This window comes from Zingiber officinale, chromosome 7A (genome assembly GCF_018446385.1).
Source record: "Zingiber officinale cultivar Zhangliang chromosome 7A, Zo_v1.1, whole genome shotgun sequence".
NCBI lineage: Eukaryota > Viridiplantae > Streptophyta > Magnoliopsida > Zingiberales > Zingiberaceae > Zingiber > Zingiber officinale.
The window spans coordinates 132,467,373-132,478,632 of record NC_055998.1 but is presented as its reverse complement, the minus strand read 5'-3'; the positions used below and the strand labels follow the sequence as shown (position 1 = coordinate 132,478,632).

General features: G+C 34.0%; 1 protein-coding gene across 1 annotated transcript; it reads right to left on the bottom strand.

Moving 5' to 3' along the window:
- Positions 1–1,335: 1,335 nt before the first annotated feature.
- Positions 1,336–3,561, bottom strand: LOC122002634 (beta-1,4-mannosyl-glycoprotein 4-beta-N-acetylglucosaminyltransferase-like). The gene is made up of 2 exons (XM_042557869.1): positions 3,149–3,561; positions 1,336–2,862 (listed from the first exon to the last, which is right to left on the bottom strand). The coding sequence occupies exons 1-2, from the start codon at positions 3,215–3,217 to the stop codon at positions 1,765–1,767; spliced, it is 1,167 nt and encodes a 388-aa protein (XP_042413803.1). The 5' UTR covers positions 3,218–3,561; the 3' UTR covers positions 1,336–1,764.
- Positions 3,562–11,260: the final 7,699 nt, after the last annotated feature.

Below are 11,260 nucleotides of genomic sequence, written 5' to 3'. Positions count from 1 at the left end.
AGAGTTTATTTATACTTTTTATAGTGAATTCTACTTTTGTAGTAACCAAAGGCTCGAAAACAATTATGTATCAATTTTGATCATTTCTTTTAAATTTTTTAAAAAAATAAATGCAATTTAGGGTATCATAAAAGTCCACTCGAGCTTTCAGAATGATCAAATAATTCAAAAAATAAACATGTAGAAATTTGGGCTAAAGTATTTATAATACATATATATAGGCAATGTACATTACCTCATTTTTGTGCCCAGTTTGTTTTTAATCTAGGTGGCATTTAACCAATGAATTCAATCAAAGTAATATCTCCTTTTTCCATTTCATTTAATCATATATTGTCATATTTCTATAAGGGAAGTCTTAATTATTTCACATTTATAATTATTTTCTCTATCCATTTATTAGTCATAAATAAAATCAACTAAGATATTTAATTTTGGATTCTTTATATTTCTATAGAAGATAAGCACTCTCATATTTTTAGGTAATTGAGCTTTTAATTCATACAATATATTGATACATTGGATAGTTAATTCATGTATGCCATATTTTATTATTAAACTGAATAAAATTTAAATGATAAGTTATATAATAAATGTGTATATTTATAATCATTTAGTTTTAAAATTTAAAATCAACTTGTCACATTTTAGTTTGATTTATTTTTAAATAATAAAATCTAAATTTATTAGAGATTTTTAGTTTTGTTTAATTATTAATTCGAGCAAGAATAGATAATTTCCTACTTTATAATTTAATTGGTAGATTATAAGTTTTAACCTTTCGACAATTAAGCTTGATGCCAACTCTTAGCGAGTGTCAAGCCCGGTGTAGAAGCAACAAGAGTTCCGACTCTACATGAGCCTAACATAGACCAAGGCAAGAAGATTAACCTCATAGGCGGTTGACAATGTTTCAACTCCCGCGAGCCCAACATGAACCAAAATGAGGGATTCCTAGGCAATCAAAGTAAAATTTTAAGACCGTGCAAACCTAACATAGACCCATCTTATGGTCCTTCGAGATGGAGTTTCAACTCCTTACAAAAGCAAGATTATAACTACTAGAAGTGTTACTCCTAACTATTTCCGTGCGACTAGAGATCTTATTCCTCTATTGAACTCAATACTATTGTTGCAAAATGTGATAACTCTCATCCGGGAACCTCTCCGGGTTATATCTATTGAACTCAATATTAGGTTATATCTATCGAGGACTATCATAATCAGATCTCTTAAGCTACTACTATTGTCATAACATTGGGGTTTACTGACCAATTTTGCATCTGAAAAGTGAAAGGCTCAGCCTTTGAATCTGAAACAAGCAACCAATGCATATGCAGAATTCAACCAAATCAGTGTATTACAATCACACATAGTTTACAGAGAAAATGAGGTCAGCTGACAGAAAGAATGAATGAATTAACTGATTCAGGCCGAAAACTGAATCCCGGAAATAAGAATTATGTAAATGTCACTCATTCTGGGCCTACAAAATTGAGATACAGTAGCACATACCGAGAGGAGGAAGAAATGGACAATCTCCCATGATACTTACAATGAACTGGTCTCATTGAGCGGGTGGATGAAACTACAATCTCATCAAAAGTAATGTTGTTGAAGGGTAGTGGCATGAGAAGCCCAGTGCTCGCCTGGCGCTTCGCAAAACTCATCCACTCGCAAGAAAGAAATCTCCATTTCAAGCCTACACTCTGCAGTTCATGGATGGTACTTCGACATTCTCAATGGTAAGGGCTGGGAATTCACCTAGCCGCGTTCTCGTTTGCAGTTTCCCGGAAGAAGGTATCTGAATTTCTTGGCGTTCTGAATTAGGTATCCTGGAAGATTGACGGCGGAGTATGAACTAGGAATGGGTCCCAACTTGGCAATGATCTTCTGGAAAGTGTGCTCCTCAGGCAGCATGTCGAAAAGGTCTGCTCCACGGCATATGACACCTTGAATTCTTGCAGGATTCAAGTAATGGGTGAACCTAACACGATCAACATGGCTGTACGCTTTCATTTTGAAAATGAATTCACTAATGTGTCGGAAGCAGAAGCTGCAGTGCCACCCGGAATCAGCTAACAAATCATCGGAATGGCGGAAATGAGCATATCTGGTCTTCCCAGTTCTGTACCGGTGAACTGAAGCCCTCCAGCTATCATCATCAAGGTAGAACTCAAAAGAGTAGAGGTAGTTGCGGAGCTGGAGATGAAGTTTCTCCGGTATCTCATCGCACCACCTGAGTAGGTTGATTGTGTGACCACTAGGGATCTCATCCACATCGGACATGATCAACAAGTCATCATCAGTGATGCCGGCAATCCTGAGAAGCTGATCCAATGCAACTCGCTGGTAGGACTCTTCCACAAAAGGATTCTCACCTTTCACAAATCTTCCCCCAACAGTTCCATAGGTCAGCCGCGACTCTATGAACTTGAAACGCTGGCGATTCTTTGCGAAAACAAGGGGCTTCCTCAAGCCGGTGAATGTTGAATTGGACTCGAGGAGAATAAACTCTGACACATAAGGGCTAAGCTCGTTCCACCTGACTTCAAGGATGTCGAGTTCATTGCTAAACAAGATGGCATCGAAGACGCGCCTCGGAATTTCCCTAATGCCCCAACCATGGAGCTTGCACAGGTTCTCCATCGGGACATTCTCGTGGTAGTAATGGGGTATCATTCGGAAGGGTTTCGGAGGGGCTTCCCACAGCGGACGAAGGAAGTAGGTGATCTTCTGGCCATGGGCATAGATGATGAATACAAGAATGGGGGCACCAACCAGGAGAAGCAAAAATATCTTGAGATCGAATCTACTGAGTGCGCATCTCAGCCGCGACATGCTCAGAGCTGCTTTTGAAGCCTGCATTAAAGCGCAAACTTAAAATGTCAATGAAAAATATACAGACGATAAAGAATCTTACAGCTACAATGGCGCTACGGAACCCTAAAATTGTGAAATGGGTCGATTGGATGAACTAGACTCAATAAGCTAGAGAAGCATGCCAATCTAGGGTTTCCAAGTTGCATAGGAGATCGAATACCACACGATTACAAGAAAGAAAGGAAAAAAAAAATCACATTTGAAGAGAGAAAAAAGAGACGAAAATTCAGATCTACGAAATCTAGAGACGAGAAAAGAGTATTACCCCTCCGCAGACATTCCCGCAGATAACATCCTTCTTCTTGGAGCAATAAGGGCAGCCTGCCTCCGGCATCTGAAGAAGCCAACCACCAAACGAAAAAGAGCAAATTTTTGCTCACAAAGATTCGCCTTTCTATCCGAAATAGACTGGAACAAGAGCGCTAATCAATTCGATCGCCTGCCGGCTGCCGCCTCAATTCTATCCTCTTCCTAATCCTCTCTTTCTCCGCCTCTTGAAGAAGATCCTCTTTCTCTGCTGGCAAGTTATTCGAGTAACAACCACGAGGGGGAGGGGGGTTCTTATAAGGAAGAGGAGGAGGAGGAGGAGGAGGAGGAGTGGTGGTGGAAGGAAGAGTGCGGCGGAGCGCGGCGCGTTAATGGAGGGTGGTGTCGATGCTTGACTGCTTCGGAGATCGCAACGCGGTTGCTTCTCCATGGGTGTGTCCGTGTGTATCTGTCTATCTACCTGTCCGTTGACAAATTCTGTGCGGGACTTGGTCTTTTATAATGGGAAGCCGCATTATGAATGTATGATTTTGCTTTAAAATGAAAATTAATTGATAAAATCTCATAAAATTATCATGATATTAAATTTGTATAAAATTAGCATTATGTCAATTTAGATGTCATACCAAACCATTCATCTCCTTCATGGAAAAGAAGATCCCTCTATGTGGATTGTTTAAGCTTGACCTAGATGGGTAGGTCTTCCTGCTTTACCTATGTAATTTGTCCTCTCTCTAGGGTTGTTGTTAAAGTTGCACTTTAGTGATTCTTGTCTTGGATGTCGCATACTATCTTTCACTAATTTTTATAATTCTCGAGCCATGAGATTATCAATTTGGTCTTGTTAAGTCATACTCCACGAGTTGCTTCAACACCACCTCAATGCTTCTCATTTCGTGATCCCTCATTTGCCTCATGCAAATTTCTCCGATGTCCACAACCTCTACGCCATTGAGTGTGTCACTTTGGACTTTTCAAATCATCTTCAATCTCACTCAACCTCATTGAGTCATAAGCTCTCCAAGCTTCATGTACATGCCCTGTTAAATTTCTGTACAACTCTAACACACATATTAAATCTGTAGAATCATAGGCATATGAAAGGGGGTGAATCATGTGTATTTAAAAAATTTTCTTTTTCGATTTTATAAACGCAAAGTACGTAGCATAATGAAACAAACTAAGTAAGAAAATAACACATGAGTCCATTAATTTCACTAACTCAAGTGCCAAGGAAGGTTGGCACTTATGTTTTTGGGTTGACGGGGGTGCTGGGGGTAAACGTATTCGCCTTGTGCCACAAAAGGAAGGTTAGTTGGTGTATGCTTGTAGTCTTTGAGGTAGGCATTGAGGAGGTTGTACTTTCGAATCTTGTTCCACCCAACATGGTGAAGTTTCATAGCAACCGCTTACAAAAGATGCTAAGGGAGGCACTTAGAACCTTGATGATGACTCCGACCTATTTGGATGTGTTTAGCGTCTTCTTGAACAAAGTAATCCATAGATGCTTTGTGTCATTGCAACTCTAAATGGCCTCAACACTCACTAGCCTCACTTGCTCCACCATTTTCAACTCATGGCCACATTCCTTAGTCAACACTATGCTTCATCTATTGTAACTCGTAACGATAACCTTAAATCAGGCGCGCTCCATCAATGATCCCCTAGATGGTGGCATAAAACCTTAGTGTTGTGATCGTACAAATGCTCAGACTATTTGGAACTAATATCAAATGTTTGTGATTAATCAAACTAATAATGAATAAAGTGACTCCAAATCATAAATTGATCAAGCCTTAAAATCTAATTTGAAATCGCGTACATATATTCAGGGGTGGACCGAAAGAGGGAGCTAAGGGGGGTTTTAGCTACCCCCTTCCCTTTTCCCCGAGTTCGCCGGAACCATCTAGTATGATGGTTCCTGACTATGGGGTTGTTTTTACAGCCTCCCAATCTTCTTCTCCGGCAGACTTTTATGCAGGAGGTGATGAAGTGGGTGGATGCAGGAGGTGATGAAGTGAATGGTGTTGGTGGAGAAATGGAGTCAACTTAAGCTCCAGACCTTCTACCTTCCGTCTCCTCCCCGTCCCACCTAAAAGGACACGTTGAAGCGCGTCTGCGCATGTGATTGGTGGCGACAGCGACGGATGACCTGTGCAGGGTGGATTCAGCCACCTGTAAAAAAATTTCTAGTTTCGCCCCTGCATATATTATTATTATTATTATTGGCAAGGTGACAATGAATAAATAAAATGAGATAATTTTTTAGTGTAAAAGTTCATAGTGAGTAGAGTTTTTGTAAGAAAAATAAAAAAATATAAAATAATGTGATAATTACTGTAGAACTTAATAAAATTATACATATTATTTCAATTAGTTAATTAATGTAAAAATATGCATCGAATTTAAAAATTAAAATAACGGTAAAGTAGAGAAAAATCCCCAATGACAACTTGAATTTTGCATGCAATCCCCACCCATAAAAAACTTTGTTTCCACTCCCTGCATGCAAAGTTTCATTTGCTTCAACTCCCTCATGCAAATATTGTGACATAATTGCCCCTCAAATTTTTAGGTACAAAAGGTCCAAAAATGAGTATAATTCCTCTTAAATTCAGCACTTTATATTAGAACCGAGTATATTTTCTATTAAATTGAGTATATTTTTTCCTGTTTTAATATAATTCCTCTTAAATTCAGCATCATGTAAAAAGAAAATCTAGTATATTTTCTATCTAATTAAGTATCATTTAAAGAAAATCTAGTATATTTTCTATCCAATTGAGTATCATTTAAATAAAATCTAGTATATTCGAGTATATTTTCTATTAAAATTGTCCTTCATATTTTTTAGGTATAAATAGTCTAAAAATGAGTATAATTCCTATTAAATTCAGCATTTTAAAGAGTATATTTTCTATTTAATTGAGTAGAATTTTTTTCTTATTTAATATAATTTCTCCTAAATTTAGTGTCATTTGAAAAAAAATCTAGTATATTTTTTATCCAATTGAGTATCATTTAAAGAAAATCTAGTATATTTTCCATCCAATTGAGTATCATTTAAAGAAAATCTAGTATATTTTCCATCGAGGCGAAAAAAGAATCGTACTCAATTTGATAGAAAATATACTAGATTATAGTTTAATGTACTAAATTTAAGAGGATTTATACTCATTTTTAAACTTTGTATATTTATAATATCAGGGGCAATTAGGTAAGTATATTAGACTAAGGAGTGAAAACAAAGAATTTTTCCAATGGGAAGTACATGTAAAATTGTGCTTGCCAATAGGGTCTGCATGTAAATTTTTCCAATCATGCTTTGTTCAATCATGCTCGAATAGAAACTTTAAGATTGTTTGAATTTTTTTTCCATTTTCCTTATGTAAAATAGTTTAAATATTTTTCTCTTATTAGATTAATTATCAGTTACATAACAAAATTTGAGAAGTTGAAATGAAAGTGCCAAATATCTTTTCCACTTACCAAATTCTTTCTATCTTGTTTTTTCATTAAAAGGAATAATCGAGTACTTGTAATTTTTTTTATTGCATTTGAAGTCCTGATTTTTTATGTCAAGAATTTGTTTGTTAAGAAGGAAATAAATTTATTAAATATTTGGAAGAACTTTTGTTAATGATTTAACATATTGCTTGCCCTTGTTTTTTTAGTAAAATGTTTAGATTTTAGTAAATCCTATTGTATAATCATTTGTATTATATTATTATGTTCTTAATGTATTTATGAATTTTTGAACTTTTAGATTCCTATGAAGTAAAATCATTTATATATGTGTAAATAGATAATTGTTTGAGTAATTATTTTCTGATTAGTTTAAGTAATTATTTTTCTAGTTAGAAATTATCTGTTTTATTTATTTATTTGTTTTGACATAGGAAAAAAATGATTGGATGGAGAAGAAATTTTTTTTTTTGGAAGAAAAAGGTGAGCTGATGTAGATGTACGTGGAGTCTCTTTTGAATTAACATGTTTAATTTCTTAAGTGTTGGATATTTTAAAATACTTGTATGTATTGTATATGCTTCTTTTGAGTTTTTTTTATTATTTAGATTGGATTTTGAATATTAATAGGATATGTATATATATTAAATAGGATATGCAATAAGATGTGTTATAATATTAATTAGGATGTGTAATAAGATATGATAATATTAAATAGAATGTGTTAATTGAATTTGTTGTAAATATGTTTATAAATGTATTGGATTGGATTGGATTGGATTGGATTGTATTAACAAGATAAATTATATAAATGAATTAGTTCTGTTTTTTTTTATTTAGCGACGAATTTGATGATAAAATAATTTATCATTAAATTATCATAAATGATTGTGCATCGAAAATTTTATGACAATTTATTTTTTTCCCCAAAAGGTTACGGATTGAATCCTGGAAACAGCCTCTTGCAAAAAGTAGGGCAAAGATGCGTACAATGAATCCTTCCTCGGGACCCTGTATGACAAGAGCTTCGTGCACCGGGCTATCTTTTTTATCGCAAATTTCGTTCTAAAATATGGGACAAATCTAGATATTCGTCCTAGAAATTCTAGGATGAATCCAAATATTCGTCCCAAAATATGAGACGAATTCAGGATTCATCCTAAAATCTGGGACAAAATTGATTCATCACATATTTGTAGATTTATCGAACAAACATATTTTTATTGCCAAATCTACGACAAAAATCATTTTCATTGCCAAAATTGGGACGAAATCCAAATTTCGTCGTAGATAATTTTGCGTCGAATATTATTTTTGTTACAAAATGTACGATGAATTTAATAACAAAAATATAATTCGTTTCTAAGTTTGATGACGAATTTGAATTCTTTTGTCACAGAATTTGACAACGACATTTTTAGGACAAAAAATATTTCGTCCAAAAAATTTGTGTGATGAAAACATTTTATAAATTCATTTCAAAATTTATCGTAAAATATGACATTTGTTAGTAGTGTCTTGATATAAATCTTTGTTTTGTATCCACAATTAATTAAGAAATAATTCACATGATAATCACTCTATGAAAAAGAATTTCATGAGTGACTTTAAATAGTAAGGAGTGGAAGTCAATTCTGCATCGATCCTCCCGGGTTGATCAACCAAGTAAGTTAGACGTGCACTGATTCAGCAGGCTATGTGAGTTGGTCAACTTCGGCGAGCCAAAATGGTTAGTTAAACTGATTGGTTGGGTAGGCGAACTGATTGAATCTATATGTGGAATGGGATGGATCAAATGGGGTGGGTTGGTTGGTAGGTGAACTAATTGAATATAAATGTGAAATGAGATGGTTAGGTCAAATCAAGTCAAGTGATTCAAGAGGATCAATTGAGTTAAGCAGATTGATCGGGTCTAGTCAAGTAATATATTTATATACCAATCAAGTGGAACAATTGGTCTAAACGAATTGGTTGATCAGACTATTCAATCTACCCAAAATGGTTAGTTAAACTAAGCAAGAAATTAGTCTATCTATCTGAGTTGGTCGAGCAAGACACTTGTTTTTATTTCGCCCAACGTAAGGACTAACCTATTTAATAAGTCCACTTCACCAACTCAAACAATGGAATGAAAATATAACCTTAAATAAATATAATATAATATAATATAATGTTTTTAACTAGATTTTACTATCATATTCAAGAAGTAAAATACAATTTGTTTTTAAATTTTTTTTTAAAAATTGTCTTTTTAATAAATAAGAGACTTTTGAAAATTGCACGTGGCAATTTAATATAATGCTAATTTGACAAGGTCCAATTGGTATTTGAGCTTTCATGACTTGCCTAAACTTGTTCAATTTTAATTCCACACTCAAAGTTGTAAACGTGTCCCAAGACTTTGTCTTCCTTCCACTTGTCCTTTTGATTCATAATATTTATATTTGGCTAATTTCTTGGAAAAAATCATTCAATTTTGATTCCACACTCAAAGTTGTTAACGTGTCCCAAGACGGTCTTCCGTCGACTTGTCATTTGATTAAGCTCATAAATTGGATTTGATAAGGTGTATCATATCTATACAGGAGTGTAATATAAGCACGACTACACTTGATCTTATACATAAGGTCGACAAATGTATATTTTTTAATATCATCAACCTAAATTATTATTGGATATATATATGTAAATGAATAAAAGATAGAAGGAGTATGGAGTTTCATTATGAATGAGATTTTAGTCCCACATTGAAAGCTTTAATGCATGTTGATTAGTTTATATTGATTAATTCATATATATTGAGAATGTAAATAAATATATGAAGAGAGGTATACAAATTTAGAGTTTGGATTATATTAAATCATAAATAATCATTCAAATCCTTCTCTAACGAATAAATTTTAAATGATATTTTTTGGAATTTAAAATTAATGATAGATTTATGAAGAGTTTCGATTTGATTGGTTAAAGGTCACATGATTTAATCAAAGTCAAAAATTATGAACTCTCAAAATTTATCTATCCATGATTACTCATTATAACGATCCCAAAACTCCAGACTCGGCTGCTCCGTATCATTAGTCTTGCAATTTAATTAATGCACTTGAAAGGGGCATCAAAATATTTAAGATAAAACACCATGAGGACTTTCCTAAACGAGGATATATGGATTGTCTTTTAGTAATCAAAATAACCATATAAAATCTTCATTGTGTGTCCTAGTACATTCTTCTCTTTACTTTTCGATTGTGATTAATTTGTGATCATTAGAAAAGATATTAAGACGTTTTAATCTAAACATTTTGATAATTCAGTTGTCATAATACTTTTATGTTTTGATTAATGTCTTTCCTTTACAATATTATCTGCTTTAGTATATAAAAAAAAAACAAGTTTTTAGTATGCTCTAGACTGTGCCCTTTATGCACTGAAATTTCTTCATATTTTTTTTTGTCATATATTATCTTTTTTTAACCCATATGGAGATCCTCTAGTTATAACATTTTGGATGTCTTTCATCTAGTGAATTTATCCGAAAAAATTGTCATTTAATTTATCTTAATTCCATGCATAAATTATATTTTTTTCATATTTTTTTACCATATCAATGTATTTAATTGGTTTTTTTTTCATGAATCAAATTAGAAAAAAAATCCAATTAAATACATTGAAACAGAAAAAAATTGTAAAAAAAAATACAATTTACGCATGAAATTGAGACAAATTAGATGATTTTTTTTTTGAAGGAATTTTCTAGATAAAAGACATTGGATCCTCTGGACTGTACTTCACTACATTGATTGATTAATTTAGATGGATCCCATCTTCTAAATCGGTAAGGTTCATCTAAATCAACCAATTAATTTATGTGGTCCATTCTCTGATCCGTAAAATGCGGACCAAAGGATTTAGTCTGTCGAAATGTGTAGAGAACCAGGATGAGACTAAGAATTACCGACTAAGAGATCTGAACTGACCCATATGAGGGACATAGTTCTACAATCTCCCTCTCAAGCTTCGTGAACTCGAGCCATCTTATGAGCGAAGAATTGGCTGCCTTCCCCATTGCATCTTTCGTCTTCGGGCTTGCTTATGCAACTTTGTGGAAGCTTGCAGGGTTTTCATGTTAAATACAAAGACTGCTGCTGCTGCTCGATGGCATTTCCAATTGTCAATTAAAGCAATGCACAACTTCATGTTTCTATATCAGATACTTGTTCAGTCCAAATCAAATGCAGGTAAAAGATCAGTTTGATCTACTTACTGACCTCAAAAACCACAAGGTTCAGTCCTTCAGTCTTAAATGGAACAATTAGAGATTGTGAACAGATTGGAATATCATGGTTTTGTTTGGATGTTACCAGATTCTCAAAGATGAACAATGCTGACATGCTACAAAACCATCCACATTTCAACAAGAAGACGAGTTCTACACAATCATGATTAAACAGTGTTTAACAAGGTAGTAAACTAAGATGGACATTCACCTCAAAACTAATCCAACAGTAGCACATCCCTAACTAGGTTATATTACAACTGAAAGTTTACACTTGAAATGGAAAGAGAACTGCAAAAGAATTCTTAAGTCCCAGTTAGGATCTAGGCATGAGGCGCAAAATGGTCGGTCGTCTTCAAATCCTTTTCA

Coding starts and splice junctions, on each gene's coding strand:
- LOC122002634 (XM_042557869.1), bottom strand. CDS start 3,217: ATGCCGGAGGCAGGCTGCCCTTATTGCTCCAAGAAGAAGGATGTTATC. Junction 2,863..3,148: donor GCGGGAATGTCTGCGGAGGG/GTAATACTCTTT, acceptor GCTTTAATGCAG/GCTTCAAAAGCAGCTCTGAG.